The sequence below is a fragment of the Phaethon aethereus genome, assembly GCF_964289735.1.
Source record: "Phaethon aethereus genome assembly, chromosome: 1".
Taxonomy (NCBI): domain Eukaryota; kingdom Metazoa; phylum Chordata; class Aves; order Phaethontiformes; family Phaethontidae; genus Phaethon; species Phaethon aethereus.
The window spans coordinates 17,486,195-17,501,773 of NC_138575.1; the positions used below are offsets into that span (position 1 = coordinate 17,486,195).

Consider the following 15,579-nt stretch of genomic DNA (forward strand, 5'->3'; position numbering starts at 1 on the left):
ATTACAGCCTTCTTTTATTCTGATGATGATGCACTAGATGCTTTTAAAAAAAACATACACACACACATTGTATTTTACCTTTGTAAAACAAAATACATACTCCCTAGTTCCACTAGATTTGTGTATGTATATGAAAAACATTTAAAAGAACAATTCAGTAATGCCATTAGTATTTCTTTAAGATTACACGTCGAAAATCTTAGAAACACTCAGTTCAGCTTGTGAGTGCACTCATATCCTACTTCAATACAAAACTCTGAACACAGAACCTCAGGACAGAAAAGCCTGATTATTTAAAAGGGTATTCATTAGACTGTATTCCACTGTGTAATGACACGTTTCAGTCTGACATACACAAATTACTCCCTTTCTAAACAGGTCATATTATCAACTGCAATTTATCTTTTGTTATACAATAACATTTATTCCCCCAAAGAAGGTACGTGCACATAGCCTCCACTATATTTTCTAACTATCAGTCTGAAATAAAATTTTCAAAATGCTCTAATGATTTAAGGGTCTACATTCCATTAGCAAAATTAATGTAAGCATTTATTAACAAAAAAAATAATGAAAATTCAGTGGGATGTAGGAGGTTTTTTAAACATACTTTAGCAGTGGTTCATACCTTGACCACTAGCAAACCTAGATGGAAGCGGCCTGATCCAAGGAGTAAATATGCACCCAGAGGTAACAAAAAAGGTTAAACTTTGTTTTAAAGAGAAACCTCTGAAACAAAAATTGTCACACCTTCAAGGGCATATCATATAATATTTTATTATAATGAAAAATGACTATAAACATCTCTCTTATTTCACATTACAGAAGGGTGTTCTCAAATTCCCCCTCATAGTGAATTTGTTAATTCCAGGAGCTCACAAATTCAATACATGGAATATCTTCACATTACAACAAACCAGATCTCACATTCAGTTCCAAGAAATAAGCAAACAGCTTACTTCCCCAATTCCAATCAGGGAAAAAAGTCCTTACATATAATGCAAAACATATCCCTTCATTCCAGAGTCCACAGTCCTGAAACAGAACTGGGTTTTCCTAAGGTTATGAAAGTATCGGGGCGGGGGGGGGGGGGGGGGGGGGGTGTCACCACATAAACCTCTGGATTTCATCACTATTTGGCCATTGGAATGTTCTGTTTAGAAAAAGATAAAAAGTTACTGCATTCACAATAATATAAAAAGCCAGCTCCAGAAGTTGTCTATATAGGGATGGAAATGGAATATTGAGCCTATATATTAAGAATGGCAAAATAAAGTAACGAAATTCTAGCAATTTTTGAGGAACTGTGACTGCTAATAAACACACAAAATACACTAAGATCCAGAATATCGATTTTGATTTTAGTGTATCAACAAAACTCCAGCCAGCAAATATATAGACTGGAACTAATATGTATTTCACAAGCTCGTGTCTTTGGAAGACTTTTCTCCAGACATAGAATGTATAATGTCTGTTATCTGCTAGTAAATACTTATGAACATAGGTAAATTTCCAGATCAGAAATAAAGAGATGACAGCAATTAAGCTGTACTGCACAGGGTGCTTTCGTAATGACAGAAGGAATTTTCTGATTTTAGTAGGAGTCAATAAATGAGGGAATGAAAAAAAGACAGTAAAGGACAGAAAATAGAACAGTTGAGGAAAGTGCAAACAGGCTTCGTGGCTACTTCTGTCACCAACAACTATTCCACCATTGATGAAGACAAAAACAAGGAACACCGTCACTAATATGATGTATGGCCAAGTTAAAGCAGTAAGTGTAACTAAGTGTTTAGGCGATAGGAGATATTCAATAAGAAACTGCAATATTCTGATCAAATCTGAAAATGATCCTTTCCTGGAAGAAATCTTTTCATCTTTTTTTTTCTGTAAGTCTGTCTTCCAGGCCTCATTTAGCTTCTCTGCAACAACATTTCCCGCACAAAAAACTGTCCACACAATATTGGTCTGACGAAACATGAAGCCACAAAATCCAAGGAGAGCTGAAGTTTTATGGTTACCGTAAAGGCACATTAAATAGGCAAAGAGAGTAAAAAATACTGATCCTGGGTCCGTATAATAAAGGAATGTAAAAAAATAAAGGGTGGGAAACATTGCAAGAGTTAATGTAGACAAGATTCTCTGGAAACCAGACACAGCCTAGAAAAGAAGCAGAAAAATGTGGTTAGCAATGTTCAACACAACTAAAATAAACAAAAAACCAAATAAAGAGTATCATTCTTGAAAATTCCATTAACACAATATAACAGCTGTTATGCTCTTTGGTTCCATTACTGAACAAGCACGCATGCTATATTTTTGTTAACCTCCTGCTATGCTAATACAGAGTGTCAGACTATACAATGTCAATAGACAAATCAAAGTACAGAACATTACTGCAAGTGAGTTAAAAATGTGGCAACGACAATACACCAATTTCTTTGACATGTCAGGTGTTCACATATTTGTGGCATTAAAATCATTGTGGGAGTATAATTGCTCCCATACCTAGGATAAAAGAGCTGTACTAATGGGCAAAAGAAAAAAAAATTCCATGTTTCATGCCCCTGCAATCTCATCATCACATTCTGTTTATTTGTGAGAGCAGAACACATCATTCCATGCTTATACGATCGCGACTTTTGAAGCCAGTCCACAGAGCAGCCAGTTCAAAGTTTCCAATCTTTGGTGCAGCTTTTATTGTTTATCTTCATTATAATCCATGAGTTAGAAAACAAACTTTAAAGAAGGTAGGAGACCATGCAGTTTAAAACTCCTCTCAATTATCCCACTCACTACATGATGCAACGCAATTCACAACATTAAAAAATGTTGCATGCTACAATGATGTAGCGTGGGGTGAAACAGCCAGTCACCACCTTACAGAAGAGGGGAATAGAGAAAATGCTGAGTTCAAAGGAGTGCCAACAATACAACTACATTTTCTAATGCTTAGACTACTGTCATTAAACCTTTTGTTTTCTTACATTTATATTCCACTTCCAAGCATAAAATTAAAAGTGTTCCAAAACTGGAAACAATTCATTGAATTTGACCCAATTCTCTACAGTCTTATCACGTGCTTAAACACGAAGCGTGTCCTGTAAGAAGAAATTTTCTTCATAGTAAAAGAATCCCTCAGTTATCAGGGAACAGGAAAAAATGTTCTTATGGTTAAAAGTGAAACTAAAGAACCTCACTAAGGTGAAAGATTTTGAATAGGCCACTAGCCACTGGAACAATTTACCTACTCCAGTGGTGGATGCTCCACCACTTTAAACATATAATATCCTTGTATATCCAAGTTGAACTGTTATGGTCTGGATGTGGGAAAAGCTAGACAGGTAAAAACTGGCTAGCTGGTTAACTGGTCACACTCTAACCAAAGGTGAAACAACCAGAGTATCACAGGTATCTGTACTGGAAACTGTCCTGTTTAACATCTTTATTGATGACTTGAAGGCAGCGGGAGTACACTCTCATCAAGTCCACAGATGACACTAAACTAGGGGATGAGGCAATACGCTAAAGACCAGAGTTACCATCCAGAGTGACCTAGACAGGCTGGAGGAATAGGGCAACAGAAATTCAACAAGGACAAATGCAAATGCATGCACCTGGAAAGGAAGAAATCCCCACAGTGATACAGGCTGGGCATGGAGTAGCTGAGGAGCTGCTGCTCTGCAGAAAGGGAGCTGGGGGTCTTGGCAGATAGTGAGGTGAACATGAGCCAGCAGCATGCCCTGGCACTAAGGAACGGCAACAGCCTCCTGGGCTGCATTAACAACAGCACAGCGGCAGATCAAGGGAAATGATTATCCCTCTTTATTTGTTAGGCTGCACCTAGAATACACATCCAATTTTGTGCCCTGTGATACAAAAAAGGCACTTTTAAACTGGAAAAATGGCAGAGGGCCACCAAGAGAGTTGAGGGCTGAAGCACCTGCCCTGAGAGTAGAGGTTGAGGGAGCTGACCTTGTTCAGCCTGGAAAATAGATGGCTTGGGGGTACCAAACAGCAGCCTACCAATACCTGTGAGGATGTCAACAGGTAAAGGAAGTCAGGCTCCTCAAAGTTGTACATGGCAGGAAGGCAAGAGACAACACTCATAGACTGAAATGAGAGGTTCAGACTGGATGTAAGAAAAAACTTCTTCACTGTAAGGCCAGTCAGGTGTGGAGCACCTGTTACATAGAGAGGTTGTGCCGTCACTCTCCACCCTCGGAGAGTTTTCCAGGCCCCAATCCTGAGCAATGTGGTCTGAGCTTAGCGCTGGCCTGCTTTGAGATGGAGAGCCGACTTCCTAAGGTCCCTTCCAACCTGAATCATTCTCCAGTTCTTTCCAACTTGAATTATTCTCCAGTTCTAAATACTGACATAAAATCTGGTGTTTTTCTAAAGAACACATTTTTCTTTAAACACAGCTCACAGGGCTTCCCTCAGGATTCACTGGTTGAAGTTTTGTGGACAGTCTTAAGCAATTCCAACTAGATGTGCATTCAGACCTTTGGATAGTAAGTCTATATGCGTACTAACTTTAACTTTTATTTCCATGGGACTACTTATAGTTATGCAGAAGAGAAAATTTTTAGAGGATTGCACCCTGAGAGAGGAAAAAGATACTAAAAAAATTTTGAGAAAAGCAATGTGTGTCCTTGACCAAACAGGCAGTAGTACTTGCAGTTATATAAACTGAGGACAGCTCACATATCTAGTGAAGCGAACATACACAGACACCAAAATTGCTCATATGAGCACACAAAATTATTCTACTTTGACCATACCTTATTCTTCTGATGGATCTTGAACAGAAGTAAATACAGTAAGTAGAAGTTCCCAGCACCGAAAAGGAGGTTAATAAACCTGAGCATTCCCGCAGAGCACACCACACTTCCCGTCCACCCGAAGAACCATGCCGTGGGCTTCACGACTCCCACCGAGGCCAGGTACAAGCCCGGCAGCGTGGTGATCATGGGGTCCCACTGGGAAGCGGAGAGAGAAACAGGGTTACGGAGCTGCTACCACACAAAAAAGGGACCAGAGACATGCAACAGACTATGACATACCATCCCCACCTACATCCCATCCTGTTAGCTGGGTCGCTCGGCTGATTTCTGGCATCATCAGCCTGAAATTTTTGAACACTTTGTATCCAGCCCGGCTCACTACTGCACCACCAAGTACCAGAAAGCAGAAACCAGCATTTTGGACAACAAAGACCACACATGATCCCCTTTCCAAAGCGCCCACGGTACGTTTGTAGAGATCATCGACCCTGACTGGGAAACAGGAGGCGGGGCGGCTCCCGCGCCGCACCTGGAGGAAGCGGCCGTGGCAGTAGGCCTGCGCCTGGGGGACGTGGAAGACCTCGTCCATGTAGGGCCCGCGCTGGCGGCGGTTGATGGCCGCGAAGAGCAGGCACGACAGCAGGAAGGCGCCGCTCATGGCAGCGGAGAAGCCGTAGGCCTCGGACCGCTCCATGCCGGCGCCGCCGCGCTGGCCGCGAAGGGGCCGCCTTTCCGGGAAGGGCTGGGCGCGGGGAGGAGGGGCCTGGCGGCGCGGGGCCGCGGCGGAGGCGCTTGTCGGGCGGCGGTGAGGGCCTGGCGGTGCGGTGAGGGCCTGGCAATGTGGTGGTGGCCGGACCGAACCGAACCGGACCGTACCGGGCTGGGAGGGAGGGAAGGAGGGAGGGAGGACGGCGGGAGGAGCCAGGCACAGGCGGCGGCTCCCGTCTTTGCGCGGCAGCTGCCGGGAGGGAAGGGGCGGGAGGTGCGGCCTGCCTCACGCCGTGGAGGCCGCACGCGTGGGGATTTCCCTCAAAGAAGCGTTGAAAAAAACTGAAAAGTTATTTTGCGCGTTATTAAAATTGCGTTTCATTCGAAACAAGAGCGGGTGCGTCTCCGTGTCCTCGTTACTCTGGCAAGCGTCCTAGGGCTGGAGCTGCTGAGCGCTGCCCGGGGCCGGTCGCCGCCATCGGTGCGAGATGGAGTTAACGCACCAGCTGGAGCTGTTCCCTGACTGCAGCGTGACCCTCCTCCTCTTCAACCACCTGAAAAATGCCGCTGCTCTAAGAAAAAAAGCCATGGAAGGCTCCATTGAAGGAGCATTAATAAACCCTACAATGGTGAGTGCATGCTTGTGTCACCCTGTTTGTACCGCATTACAGTTTGGAAGGCAGTGTGGAAACCCTTCTCTGTGGGAACTCTGAAAACCGACCTGTGCTTGTAATTGCTGTCAGAGGAGTTGCTGTGCACGTACTTTCCTTCCTTTGTGCAAATGCCCCTCTTTTGATTTCACTACGGCAGCATACAGCGTAAAGGTTCATCTCTGTAACAGAAAGCCTTGGCAGGATTGGCCAAAACAATTGCCGTCTTGATTCACTTTACATCCTACTTGGTGGAGCTATTTAAATCTACTTCCCTCTGTAAAATGTGGTACTAACTGCTTAATGCTGTCAAAAATCTGTTTGGAGCCTTTGTTCTCATTTATACCCATAACTAGTTTCTGAATCTAGTCTTTTTTGTTAGAATTAGCAAAGCAGTAGTTAGAGAAGGGAGAAAAAAGGAGTCTAACCTGGCAATTTACTGACAGAAGACTTATTAATGTGATTCTTTTTTCAAAAGATTTCAGTAACCTGATTTGAGAGACTGTAATCTTTATGTCAAGCCTTACCCCACACAGGAAGTAATCACATTGACTTTGGAAGAGCAAGAACTGCTACAGTAACTAGCAGGATGCTCTTTTGCTCACTTCTATTATTGCAGACTTAGGTTATCAAAATTAAGTGGCCAGGATTTTTTCAGAGGTCAAATACTTTGTTAAATTTCTGTTTAACTTCTTCTGTTTTGTTTTACAGATTGTAGATCCTTTTCAAATTCTTGTGGCGGCCAACAAAGCAGTTCATCTACACAAGATAGGTAAAATGAAGACCAGAACTCTCTATGCAGAAATTATTTTCAGCCTTTCACCAAACAACAATGTAAGATTTACTGAACAAATGTCTTTTTTTGCTAGAGGAGCTTGCTAAGTTCCATACAGCCAAACTAAATATACGTATTCACTTAACTGTTTACCTGGCTACTGATAGAAGTTACTGTTATTTTTAATAACACTAATATGCTGTTACCTTTTGTAGCTTGTTAGAATTCTGTTAATGTCAAACATGCGTCAGTTTATACTTGTGGGTTTTTTGACCCAGTAACTGAAAAGGTTGCTTATATGTAGTGAGAAAGTGACTCACAATATTTTGATATTTTTCATCTTTTCTTAGATTTCAGATGCATTTAAAAAGTTTGGCATTTCAGACAGTGACACAGCAGTACTCATTGTTCTGGTTGTGGACAGAGAAAAAACTCCAAATCTGGAAGATATAACATCTCAGGTGGAAGGCCAACAGGTTTCCCTAGATGAACTCCCGCAGCTAACAGACACTGCCAAAGTTAAAAAGGTATGTAGCCAAAAGATGTAACTGGCATAGATAAAAGATATAGTTTATTTAGTTATCCGATTAATTATCAATGGACATAATTAACTTAGGGTCTGTATTTCTTTAGCACAACTGAAAACTTGCTTTAAGTGAACCTTGATTATTTATTTATTATAATTTTTTTTAGTTGAAAAAAGTTGTAGTTGTCACACCCTGACATCACATTTAAGTGTTCAAATTCTTCACATTGTTAGGAAGTTGAAACTTAAAAATAAATTCCAGATTGCTGCCTACCTTTTAGGCACTTTTGCTTCCTGTTTTCTCAGGCAAATATCCATTTAATTAAAAATAAATTTTCAGTCCTGAACAGTTTCATAATCTTAAGCACATAAATAGTCCCAGCGTGGGCGGCTGAAATAAATGTGTTGATGAGCTGCTAGGAGCTGTGTTAGGGCATGTGTGCTCTTAAGAGATTACCATATGCTGGATAGGTATCTTGAAGCATATGTGTTTCACTTGATAAAATTCAAGTGACTTAAATAATCGTGATCGTGTTCATCAAAGTAATGATGGGAGACATATGAATAAAATTGGACAAATCATAGATGTAAGATGTGGAGCTAAAAGTGCTGCTCTCATTCAGTTCCTTAGCTTTCCTTTATGTCTTGCAGTTTCAGAATTTGCTTGGTTCCTCAGTCCCAATTTTGCCTTGCAGTCACGACAAGATAGAAATTCCCAATATAAAAAGTGGGTGAGGGGGGAAGTCTCTTCTTGTGTACGTATTTTTAGAAGATATGTGATCAGTTTTTTTCTTCCTTATAGAGCTTTTATGTTTTTCTTCTTTTTTTTTTTTCCCTGCAGATGTACAAAGTTACTCCACAGGAAGAAAAAATTGGCACCTTATTGGATAGTATTGTTTGCAGAATATCAACTAAAGACGTTTTATGAAAATGTAGAAATAAATTTTTTTTTAAAGGAAAAAGAGGACTTTTTAAGATGTAAAAACACTTCATTGTAATTCATCCTGCATTTCAGAGAAAGTGGTGTAGTACTGAGTAGTTTGATGACATCTGAGCTTTAACCATAAATGAGTAAGTTTCGATAGGAGGGTAATCTGAGCTGTGCTCTAAGCGCAGAGAGCAATTCTACTGTGCAAAGTAGAATTTCCCATTGGCATTTCTCTCTGTTTTCTTAGCAAGAGAAAAAAATCACTTCTGCCGGTACCTTAAGCTGATCATAAACAGAAGGCTTGGGAGTCTGTACTTAGTTTTCTCTTTCATCAGATGTTTTCCTAGTCCCAGACAGGATTCAGACATTCTAAATCATTTTTATTAGCCCTCCCAGATCTGTTTTGTTTTGGCACCCCTGATGGATGATATCCTTTTAGTGATACTACTGCCAGGAAAAGCATTCTTTATGGCACGAGGTATTGCTGGTGGACTAGAAAAAGGAAAGTTTCCATAAATCATCATCAGCACCTCCCTGTTTCTGCTAACGGGATCGAGTTGCTGCCCACCCTTGGGGAACAGGAAGGGGCAGGAGGGCCACCAGGGCAGCCAGTGGTAGGGGCAGTGTGGAGCAGTGGCATCAGAGATGTGCAGAACAGTGAATACGGACAGTATGGATGATGCTATGGTGGTCTTCGCACCTGGCAATCTGACGTCATAGGATGCAACGTACTGCTGAGGTACTGGTGTGTTGCTGTGGTACATCAGTGGTGGTCTTAAAGGATAATGAAAGGTGCTTTTACTTTATAACACTGAATTATGCATGGTGATGCTGACTGTCTAGGGCCTGGTTCCAGGTGCAGAATTCGCAGAAATTTGCACCATAGATTTATCCACTTAAATTGTCGATGTAACTTACACAGCATTCTGAAAGGATCATTGAACTAATTCTGTTTTGTTGAACCAGTGGTACAAAAGGCCATCAAAGGGAACTAAAAAGAGTAGTGATTTCCAATAGTCAGTAGGTCCAACAGCCCTGCGTGACTATCATTTAGTCACATGCAGGCATTCTGTTTAAGAAAAATTACTGTCCTGATTAGGTAGAAATCCATACTGCTTGTTACTATTATGCTAGACATGTATGAAACTCTGTAGCTGTCTGCATTTTGGGGTTTTTTTCCTAATGTTCTCTGAGGCATTATGATATGTGTACTTACAAGACATTCGGAAGAGTATGCCCCAGATTCTTACACATAGTGTTTGGGAAAAGAAAATAAATTTTAGGTGAGAGGCAAGTCTGAGTTAGAGTTGGAATGTTACCCACTACAGTAAACAGACCAGCAAACTGGTATATAGACCCAGTATTGTCTGTGTTTCTGTATTTAATATGGAAATCCCTAGCTTCTGTTTTTGCATTTTGATTTTGGTTGATTCTTCCCTGAATTAAAACACAGTTGTACAAATACTGTCTTTTTCTTACCAACCAAATCAATGCTTAAATACTTACCAAGTACCAAGGAAATTAGAAGGTTTATCAAATGAAATTATTCAGGAGAAATGGTTGTGCTGATTTCTTGATTTAAAGATGGTTTTATAGAATGTATTATCTTTTCTAAAGGGAAATGTGAGGCGGTAGTAAAAATGGAGCTTGGAAGGGCTTTAGTCTTTTGAAGTAAAACGTGCATAACACCAGCATGTGAAAATGACCATGGAAAATAAGACTTGTTTTCCTTTTCTGACGGTCCAGTTGGTACATGGAGTATATAATGAGATTTGCTGGCTGAGCTGCTGACATTGGTTTTGGTAGAGTAAAATAACAGCAGATAGGTATGCTTAAACCAGTCTTTTTTGAACGTGTAAAACATCAGTCTGGTCTGTTTTAATATATGAGAAATATTAATAAAAGATCACTGCATAACAATTGGTACACAAGTTCCAAACAGTTTCTAAGTCTTCTCAGTCTATTTCGTTGGTGTAGAAATAGTAAACTGTTGACCTGAGTTAAATTAAAAAATTGTGGTTTACTGTGAGACCCAAATGAGCTATTTTCATGGGTGGATTTACCAGAAATTACTTTTGGGAGCTTAAGCCTCCATAGTATCATTTGGGTCTGTTGGCAATGAAGACTATACTATTGCCGTGCAAGACCAGAGTTTTCCCATAGTCCTAGTTGCATTAGCTAAGTTAAACAAATTATTTATGAAAACTGGTAATAAATGTAGATTTTGTTGACCCTGCAAAGTTACGCTTGTCTTTCTGAACACATTAAAAATTAGTAAATTTGGATCTATAATGTTACGTTTAATCAACCACCGCTGTTTTCCTTAAACTTCTGCTTTGCTGAAAGAGACACATGTTTTTCAGAACATTTAGTGTTCTGCTGCTGTCTCCTTTGAACTTTCATACCTTGTCTCCGCTATTACAAGGCGAAAGAGAGGGAGCAAAAGCATTTTCAATACCTTATTTGGATCTCCAGTGCTTCAGAGGCAGGATTATAACAACACAATTTATAATTTAACAAATCCAAAAGTATGATGTGTGGTCAGTTGTTCCAGCTTTTTTTTTTTTTTTGAGGTGGGGTGGTTGTTGGTTTTGGGTTTTTTTGCCTGTGCTGCCTTTTTAACATTGTGTATACGACAAGAATTGAGCAAAACCAGAAGCCTGTGCTTCTAAAATCTGCTGTCTATAACCTCGCCCACCACATTTCCTAGTTGAATGCTTTGCAATACATGAGTTTCTTAGGGGAAAATAAAAAAAAAAAAAGAGGAGACAGGGCAAGCATGAAACATCTTTAACAATGGCTTTGTAACATGCAGTAAAGCGAGCAGGCTCTTGCTGTTTGAATTAAAGAAGGTTCCCAAGTTTTCAGCCTAGGTAGCTCTGATACATGTCCAAGCTGCTGGCCTGTCCAGCATGTCACGGGTACACCTCTGGGCATGCAGCAGGAATGCAGACATGCACTCAAGGAAAACTTGCCTGCCCTGTTGCGAGGAAGGTAGTCGTCCTCCCCCTCTGGGAGGATGTCCAGTAGCACGCCAGGATTTGCCAGCAGCCTTCACGTGTGCAGGATCAGATGTGTGCCTGTCTTATAGTTGGGGGAGGGTATATTTTGGCGTATGGCCAATCTTGCAGTGATGTGAAAGGGACAGTCAGAGGTTCTGCAGGGAAAGACAGAAGCAGAGAGTAGGCTGCCTCGCATCAGGATGACTCCTCTGAGTGCTCTGTGGCCACATCTGCAGGCCACTGTGATGAACGTGGCAGCACAAGCGATGCAGATTCACTCATCTGGCAGCTCAATTTATGAGCTGCAGCTGTGCAACTTGTGTGTTTGATATTACTAAAATGTGTGTTTCTAAAAGCTACGTTAGAACAAATAGCCAATGTGATTTACAAAATCTTAAGCGAAGGAAAAATCCGTCAGCTGTCGGTGACCGGTTCCAGGAGTGAATTCCCCTCACCACGAAGTGTGCCCCCTCCCCAGCTCTGTTCACTGGCTTCCTCGCTTCTGTCATCCTGAGATGCTGTCTGCTTTTACTTCCAAAGCCCTTCACGGTTCACATCGGTCTCCCAGAGCCTAAGCTTACCCTCTTGCCTTGTGTTTTCAAAGCAGCAGCTTCAGGCCTCCTTCTGTGCCTACTTCAGCTGGGGGAACCTCCCTTTATCATTTGCAAAATAAATGATTATTCAGTACCATTCTTTGACTGTTGTCAAAACTCCTTCTCTCCTGCAAAAGCCTTGATGATGGTAAGCTTCCAGCACGCTGAGGCCATTGCATGTCACACAGCCCCAATCACCTGGGGTTTTTTGTACTACTGTCAGAATGTCTAAATCCCTCTCTCCTCATGTACTTCAATGGTACATTTACAAGGGAGGGACCATCCTTTTGCTTTCACTTGTAATATTAGTTCATGCTATGTGGTTCATGACTGGGGTCCCTATGTCCTATGACAATGTATTGTATTGCACTAATCATCTATTTTTTTATTATTACTCCTTTGTGTGCTGTTTTTCAGAGACCATCATCAAAGCTTTGCTCATATGTTAAAGCACGGTGAGGTGGTACCTTAACAAGGGTGTTTGCCTGAGAAGGGTAACACTGGTGGAGTGCTTCATAGATACAGGAACAGCGGTGCCAGCACCCCCACCCGCCTGTTGGGAGCTGACACAGGTGTCTCTGGTGCTACACTGTGCCCTGTAAAAACTCCTTGAGGTATGCTGTGTACGTCTTCTCAGAAACATTTCAGTTTATTTACCCCCCTGATTATGGATGGATACCAAAATGGGGTACACGATACTTAGAAGAATTGTGTTCTCTATGGGTTACATAAATGTATGTAATATGTATGTACGTAAATACAAACACATATGTATCTGTTCCTAAGTATTCAAAATGTCTTGCAGTTCTTCTTTGTTTATTACGATACTGTTTGTTAGTTTAAGTAATGCTGAAATTTGGAATTAAGCTGAGTTTAAGCTCCAAAGGCTTGGACTATTGTTCACAATAGCCACTGACCCTCAGAGCTGCCAGTCTATTAACCTGAGCTCATCAGGAGTAGGCAACCATACAATTAACAAACATTTTAACAGAGACTGCCAACTTGGCTGTATTTCCACAAAGCTTGCAGGTTTTCTGAGTGGAGTTAATTCTTTGAAAAAGTGGGAGTATGGAATGCCGCCCATCAAAGATAAGCTGGTGTATGTAGAGGTTGGTACTGCCATGAGGTATTAATGAATTATGGAAAAGGAAGCAGTGGTTGAAAATTAATTTAAATATATTGGTACCAGATTGAAGACTGAGCCAGCTGGTTCTGCAACAAAGGATGCTTACAAATACAGTTCATTTCATGGTTTTATTCCTGAGTTTACAAAGGCATTACCATAAATTAAAAATATGCAGATGCATATATGTAGTCCCATATAAACTCTCCTCAGCAACAGAGATGAGAATTTGACTTGTTCAGAGGTGTTCCGTTGCCTGCAGCATAGCTGGTTTTATTACTTTTTTTCCTATGTTGTTGTGACATGGCAGATTATTTGCCTGCTTATAGTGTAGTTTTACCATAGACTGGGACAGGTAATCTTAGCAGATGTAGACACTGGACAACTTAAATTCAAACATGAAAAGCTGAAGTGGATACACAAAACATTGACTAATAAAAACATAAGTCCAACTCTTCTTGCTAGCATATTGTGCTTAAAGTTTTGTATACATGCAAAGGGTAATATAAACATCTTCTGTACACTGCCTATTAAATTGCTTCACAGATTCAGTTTCACAAGCAGCAACAGTTTAAGCAGTTTCAGGTAAACTGTACTATGCTGAGACCATTTTTTTTGGTACCTCCTGGGTATGGATAATCGACAGAAATATTGCTGCTATAAGGGTGAATCCTTTCTTGACCAGGCTCCCCAAATTGCCATTAGAAGGATCATGACAATCACTGTGTAAAGGGTATGGACTGTAGCAAGATCCTCTCCATGCCGGTGCTTGAACACAGATGTGCTGTGCCAGTTCTCACTTTTCTTCCCATTGGTTTTCTGTCTGTGAGCACGGAGAGACTGTATCCTGCCGAAACAAAAAGCAAGATTAAGATTAAAAATTATTCTTTTTTATTAACAGTTCAGTAGTGTTTATAATGCAGTCTGGAGCGTGCATTGTATAATTGACTAGATTTGGGAAACAGCACTTCAAACTGTATGGGGCTAATAAAGTCATTTCCATAACTGGAAATGCAAAAACATTTACCAGCCATTTGGTATTTCTCTCCCACTGACAGGCAGAGAGACTGAGTACGGGCTTGTTAGAGGACACACAGTGCTCTTACTCTTCACTGTTGATACAGATCAGTTGTACGAGAAAAAACATACCCTTTCATTTTGCAATATTGTGAAAGTGACAGGCTTTAAAAAAAGATTACCAGTTTCCAAAGCTTTAATCCACAGGAATAAGCACAGCATGTGCTATGTGAGCTTCCCATCCTGCTCTGATAATGTGTTCCTATCTCTGCTTTTTAGAGGGGACTTGCCTTGGCAGTCTGTGTCAAGGTATTCTTTAGCCAAAGATACCAACCAGGAGTACCTACACAAAGTGTATCTGCAGGATTCTCTGGAGTAACATTTTACATTGCTTTGCCACCTTTCCCAAATGGTTTGAAAGTAGAAGTGTTAACCTATGGTAACTGACCTCCAGTTATTATCTCCACTGAAAATTGCCTGTTAAGTCCTGGTGGGCCTGCTGCTTTTCTTTTTTAAGAGAAAAAAAATATTGAAAGTCCACAATTCCATCTGACTGGAATGCCAAAAGGAGATCAATCAGCTTGTGATTTTCATGTAGTTTAGGAAGGGGTCTGAGAAGTATTAGATGTATTACAGCTCTGGCTGATACATGTTCCTGCTGTTATTATCACAGAAGAGTAGCAGTTACCAAAAATGTTACCACAGATACAGCTGACAAATAAAGAGCTTCTAAACACAAATTAGATTTATATACTTGTGCACACTTGGAAGAGAGCTGTCAAAACTGATTTGTTAAAAATGAAAAACTAAGAAGTGCAATCTGCAAAAGGGAATTCATCAATAAAACAGAAGTTCTTCAGCTGACATTTTACAGAAAGTAGTTGAAGAATTAGAAATACACATTTAACATTCATATAAGGACAAGGGCTACCTCCTGTCTTGTGTAACTGCAAATCAAATAACACAGCTCCTGATCATTTGGCAGCATCATGTGAAGACCACAAGAGGAATATTCTGTCGGTAGTTTGCATTCCTATTCCTACCTGAGGGGAATGCAGTATGTGCAGCTTACCTCCTGGAAGCATTCATAGTTGTCTTGGTGACAGAATTCCCAATGCGTCTGATTTCTTCTTGCAGAGAAGAAAAAGGCCTTTTTTTATCCTCTTGCTTCCTTGCACAAAAGAGGAAAATCTTCACTCAGTACCAACAAAAAGAATCTTTCTTCCAAGCCCACCAACTCGACCAATGCTAATCTAGGAGCGCTCGATATGTATCAATCAAATCACTGGTTTTCTAAAGCTGGTTTTGACATAGTTCTTCAAGAAATTCCCTGGAGCAGCTCACAAGGCAAGTAATGAGTAATCCCAATGACTGGCTTCTTTTAGCTGCTGGGATCCCTTCTTATAAACAGTAGCTTGCTGCTAAATGGTTGCCAAGTTCATAGCAACACAAGTGATGCACAGATGGAGG

At 40.8% G+C, this 15,579-nt stretch overlaps 2 protein-coding genes across 2 annotated transcripts; one reads left to right on the forward strand and one right to left on the reverse strand.

The window, feature by feature from the left end:
• Positions 1–1,104: 1,104 nt before the first annotated feature.
• ALG10 (ALG10 alpha-1,2-glucosyltransferase) lies at positions 1,105–5,481 on the reverse strand (the record flags this gene model as incomplete). The annotated part of the gene is made up of 3 exons (XM_082000377.1): positions 1,105–2,160; positions 4,785–4,982; positions 5,317–5,481. The coding sequence occupies 3 exons, from the start codon at positions 5,479–5,481 to the stop codon at positions 1,105–1,107; spliced, it is 1,419 nt and encodes a 472-aa protein (XP_081856503.1).
• A 502-nt stretch (positions 5,482–5,983) lies between these two features.
• Positions 5,984–8,790, forward strand: TPRKB (TP53RK binding protein; the record flags this gene model as incomplete). The annotated part of the gene is made up of 4 exons (XM_082012972.1): positions 5,984–6,124; positions 6,857–6,979; positions 7,271–7,447; positions 8,288–8,790. The coding sequence occupies 4 exons, from the start codon at positions 5,984–5,986 to the stop codon at positions 8,372–8,374; spliced, it is 528 nt and encodes a 175-aa protein (XP_081869098.1). The 3' UTR covers positions 8,375–8,790.
• Positions 8,791–15,579: the final 6,789 nt, after the last annotated feature.